General features: G+C 45.7%; 1 protein-coding gene across 2 annotated transcripts in view; it reads right to left on the reverse strand.

Annotated features, from left to right (window-relative positions):
• Positions 1–15,512, reverse strand: part of LOC101169424 (integrin alpha-11) — a 72,430-nt gene extending 56,918 nt beyond the window's left edge. For both annotated transcript variants that reach the window (XM_023955519.2, XM_023955518.2), the window contains exon 1: positions 15,344–15,512. In XM_023955519.2, coding sequence (XP_023811287.1) covers positions 15,344–15,392 — 49 coding nt within the window. In that variant the 5' untranslated portion in view covers positions 15,393–15,512. The remainder of the gene's footprint in view (positions 1–15,343) is intronic.
• Positions 15,513–15,996: the final 484 nt, after the last annotated feature.

The following is a 15,996-nucleotide window of genomic DNA, read 5'->3' on the forward strand; positions in this document are numbered from 1 at the left end:
CTGAGAGCATTACAGCCATACAGAACGAGCTAAACGCCGCTACTGGAGCTAGCTAAAGAGATCAGGAGACTTTGAGCCCAGAAAGAACATGGAGACAACAGGATCGATATACTGGAGAAACGAGTGGACAGCTTGGAACAACACTCCAAGAGGAACAACTTGAGTTTTCTGGATCAAAATTCGGCCAAAGGCTAACAGAGCTAAAGCTAACAATGCTAATTGTCACAACACTTCTGATGACAAGGACAGCATCTCTGTGGAGCAACAGGTTGAAGTTTTTCTCAGGTCTAAAGGGATTTCCCTGGATGGATCCCCTGATGTGCCATTCGCTCCCCACAAGAAAGGAGACGGAAAAACCAGCGACCATCATCATGTTTGACAATCAAAAACACAAACTTCCTTTAATGAAGGAAAAAGCTCAAGGGATCCACTGTTTATCTGGGTGACCATCTGACCAGGCTGAATGCAAAGTTGCCAATTCAATTCAGTTTTATTTTTTTATACAGCCCAATATTAAAACAATAGTTGTCTCAATGGGTTTCATACCAGTAATTGTATAAAAAGATAAAATCAGTCATAAAATACAATTGGTAATTGGTAATAACTAAACTACACTAAACAGACTAAACTAAACTGGGAGTCCCTGCCCTTAGACCCTCCGTCTCCGTAAGTAAAAACTCCTAAAATTCTGGCGGGAAAAAACGAAGAAACCTCAGGGGTACCCACATGAAGGAGGGATCCTCCCCCAGGACGGACAGGCGATGCACCAGAACTCTTAGAGAATAATTAGCTTATCTAAATCTACAACTACATATTTAAAGTCCAGCAGATGAGCTTCATCCAGATGGAGTTGGGGGACGGCTGGGGGACGGCTGGGGGACGGCTGGGGACGAGCTGGGGACGAGCCAGAGACAGGATCCACAACCAGGTGTAGGAGCAGGAGCAGAGACTAGCCAGGGATGAGGTCCACGTCCCAGTACAGGAGCACAGATGAGCCAACTGGAATTAGGAATCACTCACACTCCCCCGGAGGGGGGTGGGAAAGGGGGACAATGCACGAATAGAGGAATAACGAGAATAGAGGACAGAACCGGGATGCACTATACTTTCCCCAGCTTCAAACTTCTAACAGCCTATTGACAAATAATTGTTATTGTTATTACATTTAATTCAAACATGTTAATGGTAAGTGGCATGCACTATGGTACTTATAGCAGGTGGTACTTATGTATTTATAATAGAAAACCTATATTTTTAGGCTTTCAATATCAATGCAATATGGTATTAATCTAAGCAGGGGGAATAGGCCCTCCTGGCCCGGTTCAGAAAACCGTCTTCCCTCTGTGGAGAAATATGTATAATGGATGTAATGGAAATGTAATTATTCCCCCTGACTTTATTACAGTGGATGAGGTAGGGGGAGCAATAAGTTAAATAATTTCTGATAACTAGCTAGCCTGATAGCAAGCCTGTCCAATGAGGAATGTTTTCAGTCTAACTTTGAATGTAGAATGTAGGGAGCTTACTCCATAAAACAGGGGCTTGGTGGCTAAACACTCTACCTCCAACTGTACTTTGAATAATTCTAGGAACCACAAGCAGTCCTGCATTTTGAGAGTGAAGTGTTCTGTTTGGATGGTAAGGGACTATGAGGTCTTTGATATAGGATGGGGCCATAGCATGTAAGGCCTTATAGGTTAGCAGGAGGATTTGAACATGATTCTAGAATCAACTGGGAGCCAGTAAAGTGAAACTAACACAGGGGTGATCACTCTGAGTTGCGAGCTGCAACGGAGAGTGATGGATGACAGATGGTGAACACACTTTTACGAAGACTGAGAGGGAGCGCGAGTTACGCCACCATATGTGAATGTATGGGGACGCCTGGGCTAGAGTCTCTGCTTTGAATGTGGTCCTAGCTCCTGGTAGAACCGTGTCTCCCGGTAGAACTGTGTCTCCCAGTAGAACCGTGTCTCCCAGTATAACCGCGTCTCCCAGTAGAACCCCGTCTCCCAGTAGAACCCCGTCTCCCAGTAGAACCCCGTCTCCCAGTAAAACCGTGTCTCCTGGTAGAACTGTGTCGCCCAGTAGAACCATGTCTCCCAGTAGAACCGTGTCTCATAGTAGAACTGTGTCTCCTGGTAGAACTGTGTCTCCCGGTAGAACCGTGTCTTCCCGTAGAACTGTCTCTCCTGGTAGAACTGTGTCTCCCAGTAGAACCGTGTCTCCCAATAGAACCGTGTTTTCCGGTAGAATTGTGTCTCCCAGTAGAACCGTGACTCCCAGTAGAATCGTGTCTCCCAGTAGAACCGCGTTTCCCAGTAGAACAGCGTCTCCCAGTATAACCCTGTCTCCTGGTAGAACAGCGTCTCCCAGTAGAACCGTGTCTCCCGATAGAACTGTGTCTCCTGGTAGAACTGTGTCTCCCGGTAGAACCGTGTCTTCCCGTAGAACTGTCTCTCCTGGTAGAACTGTGTCTCCCAGTAGAACCGTGTCTCCCAGTAGAACCGTGTTTTCCGGTGGAATTGTGTCACCCAGTAGAACCGTGTCTCCCAGTATAACCCTTTCTCCCGGTAGAACAGCGTCTCCCAGTAGATCCGTGTCTCCCGATAGAAATGTGTCTCCCGGTAGAACTGTGTCTCCCGGTAGCACCGTGCTCATAGTAGAACCGTTTCTCATAGTAGAACTGTGTCTCCCAGTACAACCGTGTCTCCTATTAGAACTGCGTCTCCCAGTAGAATGGCGTCTCCCAGTAGAACCGTGTCTTCCGGTAAAACCATGTCTCCTGGTAGAACTGTGTCTCCCAGTAGAACTGTGTCTCCCAGCAGAACCGTGTCTCCCAGTAGAACCGCGTCTTCCAATATAACTGTGTCTCATAGAAGAATCGTGTCTCCCAGTAGAACTGTGTCTCCTGGTAAAACCGTGTCTTTTTTTTTTTTTTTTTTTTAAACTTGTTCTGTCCAACAGCTGAGCAAACAGATTACAGCTGAAGGCTTTTTGTGTTGGACAGGTTTTACTATCACAAAAAGAGGTTATATAGCTTCGAGAAACTAGAGTGTAGATTTGTATAAACCCCTTTTTGTCGTATTATTTTTTATTTATTTGTTACATTTAATGTGTGTGGGGAGGGAGAGGGGAAGAATGTGAGGGGAGGGTGGAAGAGAGTAAAAGGAAGAAAGGTGAAAAGGTGGGGGATACAAGCACTGATTTGAATAAGTTATTATTTTAAGCTGTGACAATTATACCAGATCTGCTGGAAAGACGAATGTTACATCAAAGGTGAAAATCTGACACTAAGATGAGCGAAAAAAATCTGTCCATCAATACACTGTGGGTAAAGAGGAGGGATGAAGCAGACAGGGAGCAGTGTGGCAGTGTGCACGTGCACGTGGGGGTGGAGATACATGCATGCTGCCGACGTGAACCTTGTGTTCATAAGGGGAGCCAGATCCTACCCAGCCAGACCAGCCAGACCAGGAGAGGGGAGGAGAGCCCCCCAGGCCAGAAGCCCCCCCCAGCATCCGGACCCAGGCAGCCCGGGAGGAGGGGACCGCCCACCCCACCAGCCAGGCACAGAGAGGGCCCCCCTACAGGGGCCCCCCCAATGCCCAGAGGCACAAGCGACCCCAGTGTCCGGCCCCCAGGCCACAAGACAGGAGCGCTTAGCCGTACCAAGCAGCAGCCATGGGGGCCACCGGGCGCCGGACACCGAGACAAAGGCCAGGGACGAAGCCAGGGCCCCTGGAACCCATGAGCCGGCCACTACCCGACCGGCGCCCCGTCTCCGCAAGCCAGCCCAGGCACGCGACCTAAGCAACCCAGGGATCGCCACGCACCCACAGCCACTCCCCATAACCCTATAACCCAGGGGTCGGGAACCTTTTTTGCCGAGAGAGCCATAAACGCCACATATTTTTAAATGTAATTTCGAAAGAGCCATACAGTAATGTAGTTTCCCTTTACCACACTGAGGCACGGAGACTTAACCTCTTTTAAGGTTCTTTATTCTGGTTACTGCAGGCTGTAACAAAAGCCGTACAATTAATTCAGCAACTCCTAAGTCTCTCCCGCTGAGACGAGAGCGCTTCTCCCAACTTTATATTCCCCTGCTCGCGCTCCAGCCCTCCCATTTCCCTCATTCGGCCCATAGCTGAACCCCATTGGTCCAAATTATCTTACAACAGGCTGAGCGACAGAACTGAGAGCCAATCAAATCTCTGCTTGATCGATGCGTTCAATGAACTCCAGAACTGATAAGGCGGCCCAACAGCCAAGTTAAACTCAGTCCGCAACAATATGGTTAAAACTAAATATACAAGTGAATGTGTGCATTTGATCTAATTTCAACATTTTTAAAGTACAATAAGTCTGTGGATTCTTTTTAATAACATCGTTATGCTGTTGCTAATAAATGATGAGTATTTCTCGTGGTAGTTTTGCTGATGGTCTAGTCTGGTTGATACGTGGTGAGTTTCTGCTTCATGCAGGCGTTGAGACTTTAAACGTGATCGTAGGTCTGAATGTTCTGTAGATGTGAGACAGACTGATCACATGCAGACGGGGAGTCAAACACACACTCACACGCCGCAGTGAGTGACGGATAGCGGGTTTTACGTTTTTACAATCCCTGCGCGATTCACCTGCTGCTGGTCCCCCTCACCCCCACCCTCTGCTTTCTCCCTCACACATCCCGTCCCCGCATCTGCGCGCTCTTTCTCAGAGACGGGAGCGCGCAGTTTTAGGCACGGCAATTCACAGGTTTCCGGCTGGTACAAACTCTGTGAAATAATAGATAATAGTAAACTGATAGTGCTGGCGCAGATTTTTTTCTCCAAGCACCGCTACTACTGCGCGCCTCTGGCATCGCATCGCGCCCGAGAAGGACTGGTCTAATGAAAAAAAAGTATAATTAAAGATTTGTCTGCGAGCCACATGTGACCATCAAAAGAGCCATATATGGCTCGCGAGCCATAGGTTCCCGACCCCTGCTATAACCCTACACACTACAACCCCTCCCCCCCGCCATAATATCTGAGCCCCCCTCCCCAACCCTCTTAGTGCCCTCCCCTCTCTGTGATGGGGAGGGAAAGCCCCAGAGGGTCCCAGTGAGCCAGCCCCCAGGTCCGTCCTACCCATGCACTCACGCACACATACTCACAACCATCTGGTTACCCTCCCTACCCCCTGCTGTGTGTGTGCTGCTAGCATGCAGTGTGTGTGTCTACAGAGGAAGTTAAAATTGTGGGGGGGGCCAGCGAAAGGTGAGCACGGATGTTTCACCGTGCCCCCCTCCACCAGACCCTCTTTACAAGGCCCTAGTTGAATCAGAGTGTCTAATATGCAAGTAAAAAGCGGGGAGGAGGGCGGGTGCCAATGAGAACCCAGAGAGGGGCATCCCCAGTGAGCCCCGCCAGCATACCCCTCCCATCCAGTTCCCGGAGCCCTATGTGCCTGTGAGCAATATTTGTTTGGTTGAGAGCGGGGAGGAGCAGGCGGATGGGCACAACCGGGGGAGAAGGCTCCCCCGAGCGACCAGCCCCCCAGCCGGCCGCGGTAGGCGCCCCCCCTCCCAGAGCGGCCAGGCAGCCAGAAACGGCAAGCCAGCCACAGTTGGAGGCCAGAGCCTCGTAGCGCCGAGAGACAGCCAGCAAGGAAGGGTCCCGGTGCCAGAACGGAGGGGCAGGGGGTCCAGCCCCACCATTCATACCCTGGCCTCCCCAAGGACTAGCACACCGCCCCCCCAGGCCCCCTCCCCAAAAAATAAATAAAAAATTAAATAATAATAATAATAATAATAATAATAAAATAAATAAATAAATAATAATAATAATAATAATAATAATAATAATGAAACAAACCCACCCAAGTGAACCCCTTAACCCCTGCTGTGACTGCGGCGTCGACCCCCGGGGGGCCAGGCCACGCGCCAACTACCGGCCACGGGCGAAACACCGGCCATGGGCAGACGACCCCAGGCCCCAGAGCCCCAAGCCCCCCCCCCCCAGCCCCCGCCACGGCGACCAGCCACCCAGCACGGCACCTGGCCGCCGTTCCCGGTCAGCCGCACTGCCTACCCTGCGCCCAGAAGGCACCCGCCCAGGAACCCCTGCCAAGTTGCCGGCAGAGTGTGCGCCCCCACCACCACCCCACCCAGGCAACCAGAGCCCCGAGCCGGGAGAACGACAGGCCCGGCAGAGCCCACCCCCCCAAACCCACCCCGGCTCACCTAACCAGCCAGGACCCGGTTCAACCTATCACCATCCCACCCCTACTAGGTAATGTGACTAACCAGCCGGAGCCAGGGAGAGTCTGAAGCCGACAGGTTTTTTGTGGAGGACATTATCTCTGAACTAATATGCTCTGACATGAGGTTTCTGTAGTGGTTGATGCTAAGATTATTTTTAGATTTCCAGTTTAGGAGGATCGTTTTCTTTGCGATACATACAGCGGTGAGAACCATATAAGCCTTGTTAGATTCCATGTGGATGTTATTCAGGTCACCTAATAAGCAGAATTTGGGGCAAGCAGGAATCTTATGATTAAACCAGATTGATAAATCCTCACAAACCTTACGCCAGAATGATTGGACAGGTGGACAGACCCACAGGGCATGCAAATAGTCATCTATGTTGTTACCTATGCACTGTGTGCATATAGCAGACTGATTGAGACCCATTTTAAATAACCTCTGTCCGGTGTAGTGAGTTCTGTGGAGAACCTTGTATTGAATAAGTTGCAGATTAGGGCTTTTGGTCATATTAAAGGCATTCAAACAGATCTGTAGCCAAAATTGATCACTAGAATTCAATGATAGCTCAGACTCCCATTTTGTCATGGGTAAGTAAATTGTTTCATCTATGTCTGATAACATCTTATACATTTTGGAGGTGAGTTTGGGATTTTTAAGGTCCATGAAATGTGTTACTGTAAGGGGAGGGTCTAGGTCTATTTGGGTCAGGCAGTATTTAGTGCTTATAGCTGATTTAAGCTGCTGATATTCTAGAAATCTGTTTATATTAATTCCATAGGTTGAGGATAACGTTGAGAAGGACATAAATTTTCTATTCTGAATTATATGCTGGAACTGCTGGATTCCTTTGTTCTTCCATGAAGCAAAATTAATCATGTTTTTGTTAATCAAAATGTCAGGGTTATTCCAAATGGGGGTAAGTTTACATGGAAATAATGTGAGGTTGTTTTTTTTAAGAAAATCCCACCAGGCTGTTAAGGATGAGCCGATGTTTAAACTTCTGAAGCATTTGTGTTGTTTAATTTTAGAACTGAAGAAAGGTAAATTAGAAATATCTAGGTTATCACAGAGATTTTGTTCTATGTCTAGCCAGGATTCATCTAGCACACCAGGATTCAGCCATTTTTGTACATTAAACAATCTGTTTGCAGAGTAATAGTCCTGGAAGTCTGGAAGGCCTAGTCCTCCTCTATCTTTAGGTTTTTGAATAGTTTTCAAACTGATCCGTGGGGGTTTACCTTCCCAGAGGTATTGGGAAATGAATGAGTCTAATGATTTGAACCAAGTAGTTGGAGGTTTGGAAGGAATAATTGAAAACAGGTAGTTAATCTTTGGGAGAATCGTCATTTTTATGGTTGCAACTCTCCCGATTAGAGAAATGGGTAGAGTTTTCCATCTAGTGAGATCAGCCTCGGTTGTTTTAAGTAGTTGGGTGTGGTTTAGCATGAGTAGATCAGAAAGCCTAGAGGAGATATTTATACCTAAGTACTTTATGTTGTCTGTTTGTATTTTAATAGATGACGGATTTAGATAATTGCAATTAATTGGTAGAATTGTGCTTTTAGACCAGTTTATGGAGTATTCTGAAACTGAGGAAAATCTATTGATTAGGGAGATTATTTGGCAGATTGAAGATTGTGAATTTGGAGTAAATAGTAAAACATCATCTGCATAAAGACTTATTTTGTGTTCTAAATTTTTGGTTTGAATGCCTTCAATGTATCGACTTTGCCTAATAGCAGCAGCTAGAGCAGGGGTCGGGAACCTATGGCTCGCGAGCCATATATGGCTCTTTTGATGGTCACATGTGGCTCGCAGACAAATCTTTAATTATACTTTTTTTTCATTAGACCAGTCCTTCTCGGGCGCGATGCGATGCCAGAGGTCAGTTTACTATTATCTATTATTTCACAGAGTTTGTACCAGCCGGAAACCTGTGAATTGACGTGCCTAAAACTGCGCGCTCCTGTCTCTGAGAAAGAGCGCGCAGTTGCGGGGACGGGATGTGTGAGGAAGAAAGCAGGGGGGGGGACAGGCAGCAGGTGAATCGTGCAGGGATTGTAAAAACGTAAAACCCGCTGCCCGTCTCTCACTGCAGTGTGTGAGTGTGTGTTTGGCTCCCCGTCTGCATGTGATCAGTCTGTCTCACATCTAAAGAACATTCAGAGCAACCTAAGATCACGTTTAAAGTCTCAACGCCTGCATGAAGCAGAAACTCACCACGTATCAACCAGACTAGACCATCAGCAAAACTACCACGAGAAATACTCATCATTTATTAGTAACAGCATAACAATGTTATTAAAAAGAATCCACAGACTTATTGTACTTTAAAAATGTTGAAATTAAATCAAATGCACACATTCATTTGTATATTTAGTTTTAAACAAATTGTTGCGGCATGTCTTGGACTGGGTGGCTGTTGTGTCGCGTTAAAAGTTCTGGAGTTCATTAAACGCATCAAGCAGAGATCTGATTGGCCCTCAGTTTTGTCGCTCAGCCTGTTGTTAGGTAGTTTGGACCAATGGGGTTCAGCTATGGGCCGAATGAGGGAAATGGGAGGGCTGGAGCGGTAGCAGGTGAATATAAAGTTGGTAGAAACGCTCTTGTCTCGTCTCAGCGGGAGAGACTTAGGAGTAGCTGAATTAATTGTACAGCGTTTGTTGCGGTCTACAGTAACCAGAATAAAGAACCTTAAAATAGGTTAAGTCTACGTGACTCAGTGTGGGAAAGGGACACTACATTATTGTATGGCTCTTTCGAAAACTATGCAATTGAGAAAACTGTTGCCATCATTGTCAGAAGGATTAATTTGGGATGAGTAGAGAGATTGATCAAAGTTTTTAAAAACTGAATTTATTGCAGCTGGATCATGTGTTGCATTTCCTGTTAGGTCTATGACTGATGAAATAGTTGTCTTCTCTTTGTTTATTTTGAGTTGATTTGCCAAATATTTCCCAGATTTATTACTGTAATAAAAACTGTGTTCTTTGATTAGTTATTTCATTTAATTCAATTCTTACTTTCCTTATTTGTTGTAGAGTTTGATCATCCGGGGAGTTGCTGTAGGTTTCCTCTAACAGTCTGATTTTTTGCTCTAAATCCACTAGTTTAGAGTTTTCTTTTCTTTTTTTGTGGGATGAGAAGGCGATTATTTTTCCTCTCATGACTGCTTTCCCGGCCTCCCATAAAAGGCACGAGGAAATACCTGGGTGGTCATTATTTTGAAGATATGAGGACCATTCTTTAGCAAAGAAATCTATAAAGTTAGGGTCTCTGAGCAACAATGTATTGAACCTCCAGCTCCTTAATGAAGGTGGTGATGTTTTGTTTTTAAGAGTCAGGGAAACTGGTGCGTGGTCGCTGATAGTAATGGGGTGGATCTGTGCTTCCGTAGCTATGCTCAACAAGGAGCTGTTAACCAAGAAATAATCTAGCCTGGAGTATGATTGATGAACTGTGGAAAAAAAGGTATAAGCTCTTTTCGTGGGGTGGAATGAACGCCAAACATCACCAAGACCAAAATCCTCCATGTACTGTTTAGCAGTATTTGTGGATTGCCAGATTCTAAGATTTCCTGTGTTATTTAGCCTATCCATCTCTGGATCTAAACACATGTTGAGGTCACCCACAATAATTAGCGATTTGTCTGTATGTTCAGATAGCGCAGAGAAGAAGGAATGAAAGAATTTAGGGTCATCTACGTTGGGGGCGTACACATTAGTTAAACACAGCTGCATATTTTGAGTGGAAAGAGTGACTATTATAAATCATCCTTCTGGGTCTATGACTGTACTAGTTTCTGTGAATTTAATTTCCCTATTTATCATAATTGTTACTCCTCTCTGTCTAGAATTATAACAGGCTGAATATACGTTGGGAAAATCTGCTGTGGCGAGAATATTCACTGAGGAATTAGACATATGAGTTTCTTGAAGAAACGCAAAATCAGTTTTGAGATCTTTTAATTTGCTCATTATTTTCAGTCTCTTCTCTCTGGTTCCAGCTCCGTGCACATTCCAAGTAACTAACCTTAGGGTGGACATGCTGCTGTTGAGGTGAATGTTAGAAACTGTATGTTATTGATGGAGGCAAAAATGAGTATATATGTACACATAATTGTGTGCTTGATGTTGCTATGAGGCTTTATGTGTAATGTACAGTGCATGTGATGTAATGCTGGACATGCTGAGTGTCTGAGTGTGTTGTGCAGATCAGTACTATTGTAGAGTGGCTGAGTTATGTGGCAGCTTAGGTGAGGGGGAGGGAATAGTGTGTGAAAAAAGAAAAAAGGGAAAGGAGTGCAGAGGGGGGGATAAATAAGGAAACAGGAAGGGTAGAAACAGAACAAACCTATCATGAACAGGCTTGAAGCTGCTGAGGAGACTGGTGGTGATTTTACCTAAAGTGGAAACCTTTATGCCCCGTGTGTTATGCCCAGTGTGTCACATATAAGCATAAACTAACACCTGTGCAGAGAGTGTAAAGGGTGTGGATACATATCTGGTTTAGAAGAGCCAGGGAGTGACGTTTGGGTCGCGGTGGAGCTGTCCATTCACATAGAGTCTGTCCACAGAGATGACAGCGCGGGCCCCTTCATTCAGAAATTTCTTCCTGATGAGGAACAGGATCCTTTGACGCTCCAAGATTTCTTTGGGGAACTGGTCATCCATCCTGAAGTCGGTTCCCCGGAGCTCCCTGCCACGCCGCCTCACCTCTTCCTTCTCCTTGTGAAGGACAAACTTGGCCACGATGGGTCTAGGCCTGCAGTTCCCAGGTCTCGCTGCTCCCATGCGATGTACACGGTGAAAGTTTATGGTTTTAACTTTTTCCTCTGGAAGCTTTAGCTGGGTTTGAATAAAGTTTTTATTTTTTTCCTTGGCGTTTTCTTCTGGCGTTTCTGGTATTCCCATGACCACCAGGTTATCTCTCATGGATCTTGATTGAAGATCCAGAATGGACTCCTTGATCTTCTTATTTTCTTCAGAGAGTTGGCTCATTCCATCAGTGATGGACTTTACCGACTCCCTCAGCGCTGAGTTCTCCGCGGTCAGGGTTTCCACTTGTTTTTGGGAAAATTCTAGAGCATCCTTGATCTCTTGAAATTCCCGGTGAAGAACTTCCAGGAGGGAAAGACGGCTGTCGAAGCTGGATAGTTTTGCATCAATGCTAAGAAGCATATCCCACGCGTTAGATTCAAACTCCGTCTTCGGTGGAGAAGCCCCCGGTGATTCTTCGGGTCGGCTCCGCTTGGTGGGGGCGGCTGGCTTGGCGGACTGAGGGGTTTTTCCCATGACGAGACGCTCGTATTGCTCGTTTATGTAGCTTGTCGGGCTGTCCAGATCCTCTTCGCTCCTGCAGCTCTCCAGGACGTTCGGAGTTTACTTTGGAAAAAATTTGGGGGGGGAATGACACTGGGACGGTGTATTTATCCCAAAAAAGAAGAAAAAGAAAAAAAAAATATTCCGCTGGCTTGTTTGTTGTTTTAGTTTCCCAGGATTAAATCATCTTATTTTCTACCAGGTCTCGAGCAGGTCCGCGTCACAGCGTCATGCTAACCCGGAAGTCTCTGCTGCTTCACCGTGTCTCCCAGTAGAACCGTGTCTCCCATTAGAACCGCGTCTCCCAGTAGAACCGTGTCTCCCGGTAGAACCGTGTCTCCCGGTAGAACCATGTCTCCCAGTAGAACTCTGTCTCCCGGTAGAACCGTGTCTCCCGGTAGAACCGTGTCTCCCAGTAGAACCGTGTCTCCCGGTAGAACCGTGTCTCCCGGTAGAACCATGTCTCCCATTAGAACTCTGTCTCCCGGTAGAACCGTGTCTCCCAGTAGAACCGCGTCTCCCGGTAGAACCGTGTCTCCCGGTAGAACCGTGTCTCCCGGTAGAACCATGTCTCCCATTTGAACTCTGTCTCCCGGTAGAACCGTGTCTCCCAGTAGAACCACGTCTCCCGGTATAACTCTGTCTCCCGGTAGAACCGTGTCTTCCGGTAGAACTGTGTCTCCCAGTGTGCTTTGCTTTTCTCCATTGTGCATAATAAACTTCATTCTTGTTGTGGTCTGTTGTTTCTAATTGTGTTTTTCTTTAATGTCTAGATGCGTTTATCTGAGACCCAGTAAAACCGCGTCTCCCAGTAGAACCGTATCTCCCGGTAGAACCGTGTCTCCCACTAGATCCGTGTCTCTGAGCAGAGCTCGGACCGCCAACTCACACACCGGCTTTGGGGCAGTGTGTTAGCTTTTCAAAGCAAAAAGTAATGCTCAGTCCTTAGAAACACCAAACAATCAACGTGGATTTGTGTTTCCAGTCGTGTCCTGACAAAATAAAGGCTGATGTTATTTCACATATTTAGGTTCAGCCAAGATGCAGATTGTGGCATTTCCAGCATGGATTTATGTTCATCAAAGGCTAAATGTTGTTAGCGCATGTTAGCCTTCTCCTAACGCTTCTTCAAGCTCCGTTCTTCCGGAAAAAAAAGCACTGAACACACGGATTAAAAATAAAATGATGAGTGAACAGGCGCTTCATAATAACCAGAACAATAATAAAAGCACTTTTAGAAGATCCTCTCCTATATTACCAAGCTGCCACATATTTATGTATGTGGCAGCTCGGCTTGTTTACAGTGGAACTCTTTTACTCTTCTGGTATTTTAGAGGGTTCTGACCTAAAGTGTGGGCAAATGTAAACATTTTTCATAATCGGAAAAAGCTTTTCTGGGCCCATGTAGACGGTTGAATTCTAATCCGATCTTTGATCCAATCAAGATACTTTGCACATGGAACCGTGGCTACTGATTGCTAATATCAGGCTTTGACAATGCTCTCATCACATGTATCCGTACGGGGGTTGACCCGTACGTAGAAAGGTGTGGCCACATCTTAAGAGGGGCACAAGTGTGTCCTGCAGTTCCCTTGAGACTCGTACAGCCACCTTTAAGGGATGTCATGATAATGCAACATATCATTGTTGTGCTTGTGTTAAGTGTGTCGACAATTGATTACTAGTCCCAACCAGGCTGATCTGTGTGAGGCAAGTTGTTAAACAAATCGAGTCTTCTTCTTTTCCTTTCAGCTTTTTCCGTTGAATTGAGCAAAGTAATGTGATCATCCAGTGTCTAGAATGTTCTAAGAATGTTCCCTTTGGATTTTTTGGATGTGGAAAAACAACAGTGGGCTGAACTTTAGGAAACTCAAATGTGAATTTCATCTCACTTCTCCTCCAGCAACATGATGTAAGCTCTTCATTTCGTCTGCACGATGCCTCTGAACTGTATCCTCCATCAACAAAAGTCAGCTCTTCTGATTTTAGACCAGCACTGAAGTCATAAACACTAAGGCAGCTTTAATGACCCCCACATGTTTCTTAAAGCAGGTTCTAATTTTCTCCAAAGCTGTGATTTTTGGACCGCTCCAGGATCTCGCTGGAGCTCTGAGTGATGATCTGGAGTTTATCGTCTGCTGTCTCTTCCAACAATGTGTTTCTGGAAAGCTCAGCAGCCACGTTGGAAAGGAGCAGAAATGTCCCAGCCATTAGAGGTGCATGTCTGATTCCCTCTATGAGGATTGGCTTCTGTTTGAGTTCAGCAGTCATGATTCAGCTGAAGAGTTGGCAAAAACAGACGAAGCCTTGAACCTCCAGATCCTCGCAGTCCTTCAAGGAATCACAGTTTTGACAAGCTCTACAGAGTTCAGATTAGCCAGACGTTCCTCCTCTGAGGTGTTGTGTGCCTTAGATGTCTATTCCACATAAGAATTTGCTGTGTGATGAATAACAAGCAGTCGCTTGACTCGATTAAAACAAACAGAGTTAGGGTTTTTTTTAGGAGCTCTCGCTTTTCAGACGACTCAGTGAAGTTTCTCCAAGTCAAAGATGGAAATGATTAAATGAGGAACGTTCATGAGGTAAGGAGCGTTACGTCCTCCAGCAGGCTGACACTTGGATCCTCTGGCTCAGAACCAGTACAGTGCTGACTGGAAACACGTGAATTCTTCCTTTTGGCTCAAAGGGATGCTGACAGTTGGATCTAAGTGGCAAATCCTTTTGATTAAACTGTTAAGGAAAAGTCCTTCAGTGCTTCAAGTTCCTTTACTCCTGCTGAGGTTCAGGAGCCAGTTGTCTCTATTTAAGTCCGTTATTCTTAGTTTCTTTAAATGTCTAGTTTTAATTGTGTCTTGTCAGATCAGTTTCCTGACACCTACATTCCTTCAACTCAAAGTGAGAGCCTCAAATCTGCTATCGCACAATAAATATCCTGATGAGTGTACATTAATGTATAGATTAATGGGAAATAATTAAGACCATCTCCTGCCCCCCCCCCTAGGAGGACAAAAAGTTATTACAGACTTGAAGCTCAACAAAAAGAATGTGAGTCAACTCCTGAAGTCAGATGAACCATTCAGGGACTGAAAAGTGATCAATGCGTCATAAAAACAGTTTGAGAGACACTCAGTGTTTTATCGAACTGAGGAAGTCCCAGGGGCCCCAATGCCTTCCCAGCAAGAAAACACGCTTTTCATGGAACAGAACCTAACAAACCAGCTGCGCTGCAGGTAAGTCTTCCATAAAACATACTGATTGACATGCATGAGCTGAGCTGGAGAACAGCAAAAAATACTTCTATAGAACCAGAATCCTTATACAGGTACATCTGGAAGGTAATCAACATAGCAAAGAAAAAAAGAGTTTTAAAATTGAAGAACCAAGAGAAACTCAATCAAAGGAGGTCAGCCAACAGGATCTAAAATAAAAGCAGTCTTTGATTCTTTGTCAACTGCCTAGGTGTGCACTTTGATCTATTCTGCTGCCAGGATATTCTTGAAAAGAACTATCTGATCTGAATTATGATTCCAGTTTGAATTTTTTTCTCTGGAGTTTAAATAAAACCATATGTTGTTCTGAAAAAGAAAACGGCCGGAAGAAGCATAACCCAATATCAGAAAACATGAAATAATGGCAAATTGGCACGTGGGATTTGCATCTGAAGGTCTGCAGCAGATCCGCATTGTTGTCCTTCCACTATCTGACTGCAGGTTGTCTCCTTTGCAGGGGTTTGGTGTCCACACTGGGACCTGCTGTGGTGCTCAGTACTCACCTGGCAGCAGGCTGCAGGTCCACAGCAGGAGAAGGTGGTGACAAGCCATGAAGACAATGATGAAGATGCTGCAACGGAGAGTCCCTGCAGGGTGGTGGTTTTGTTGTCCTGATGTGTGATGGGGAGGCAGAGAGACTGTGAAAGAGGAGGGCCTTCCAGGAGTCTGTACTCCTCCTCTTGATTATGTGATTCTTCTCTGCTTTGCCAATAACTTTTCACTCACCTACTTTTAAAAACAGGAGCTCAAAAGTCAGCACTGCTGCAAAAAACAGGAAATTCCTTAGTTTTGTCTGTGATTCCATTTACTGTGCTATGGGCCAGATGTGAATTTCATGAGGGGGGATGGGGGGGGGTGCTCAACTGCTCAGATAATAAGTGTGCAATTCATAATAGCGTGATGGAGTTCAAAGAGCATCTATTAATGCTCATTGATGCTTGCCAGTGTCCCAGTCAGGCATTATTCCTCTTTCCAGGAGAAAGTAAGAGTTTGACATGTTAGATTCTTTCTCCCACGTATTTCTTTCTTCCCAATGGTAACTTGATCACAGGAATTGCTGAGCCCAAAGTGAGTGATGTGCATCTGCAATGACAAGATCTGAGCAATAGGATAGAGAAGCAGCAATAGGCATCTCTCTGTGGATTACTTTATTAAA

Source organism: Oryzias latipes, chromosome 6 (genome assembly GCF_053564925.1).
Source record: "Oryzias latipes strain Hd-rR chromosome 6, Olatipes_Hd-rR_3.1".
Lineage (NCBI taxonomy): Eukaryota > Metazoa > Chordata > Actinopteri > Beloniformes > Adrianichthyidae > Oryzias > Oryzias latipes.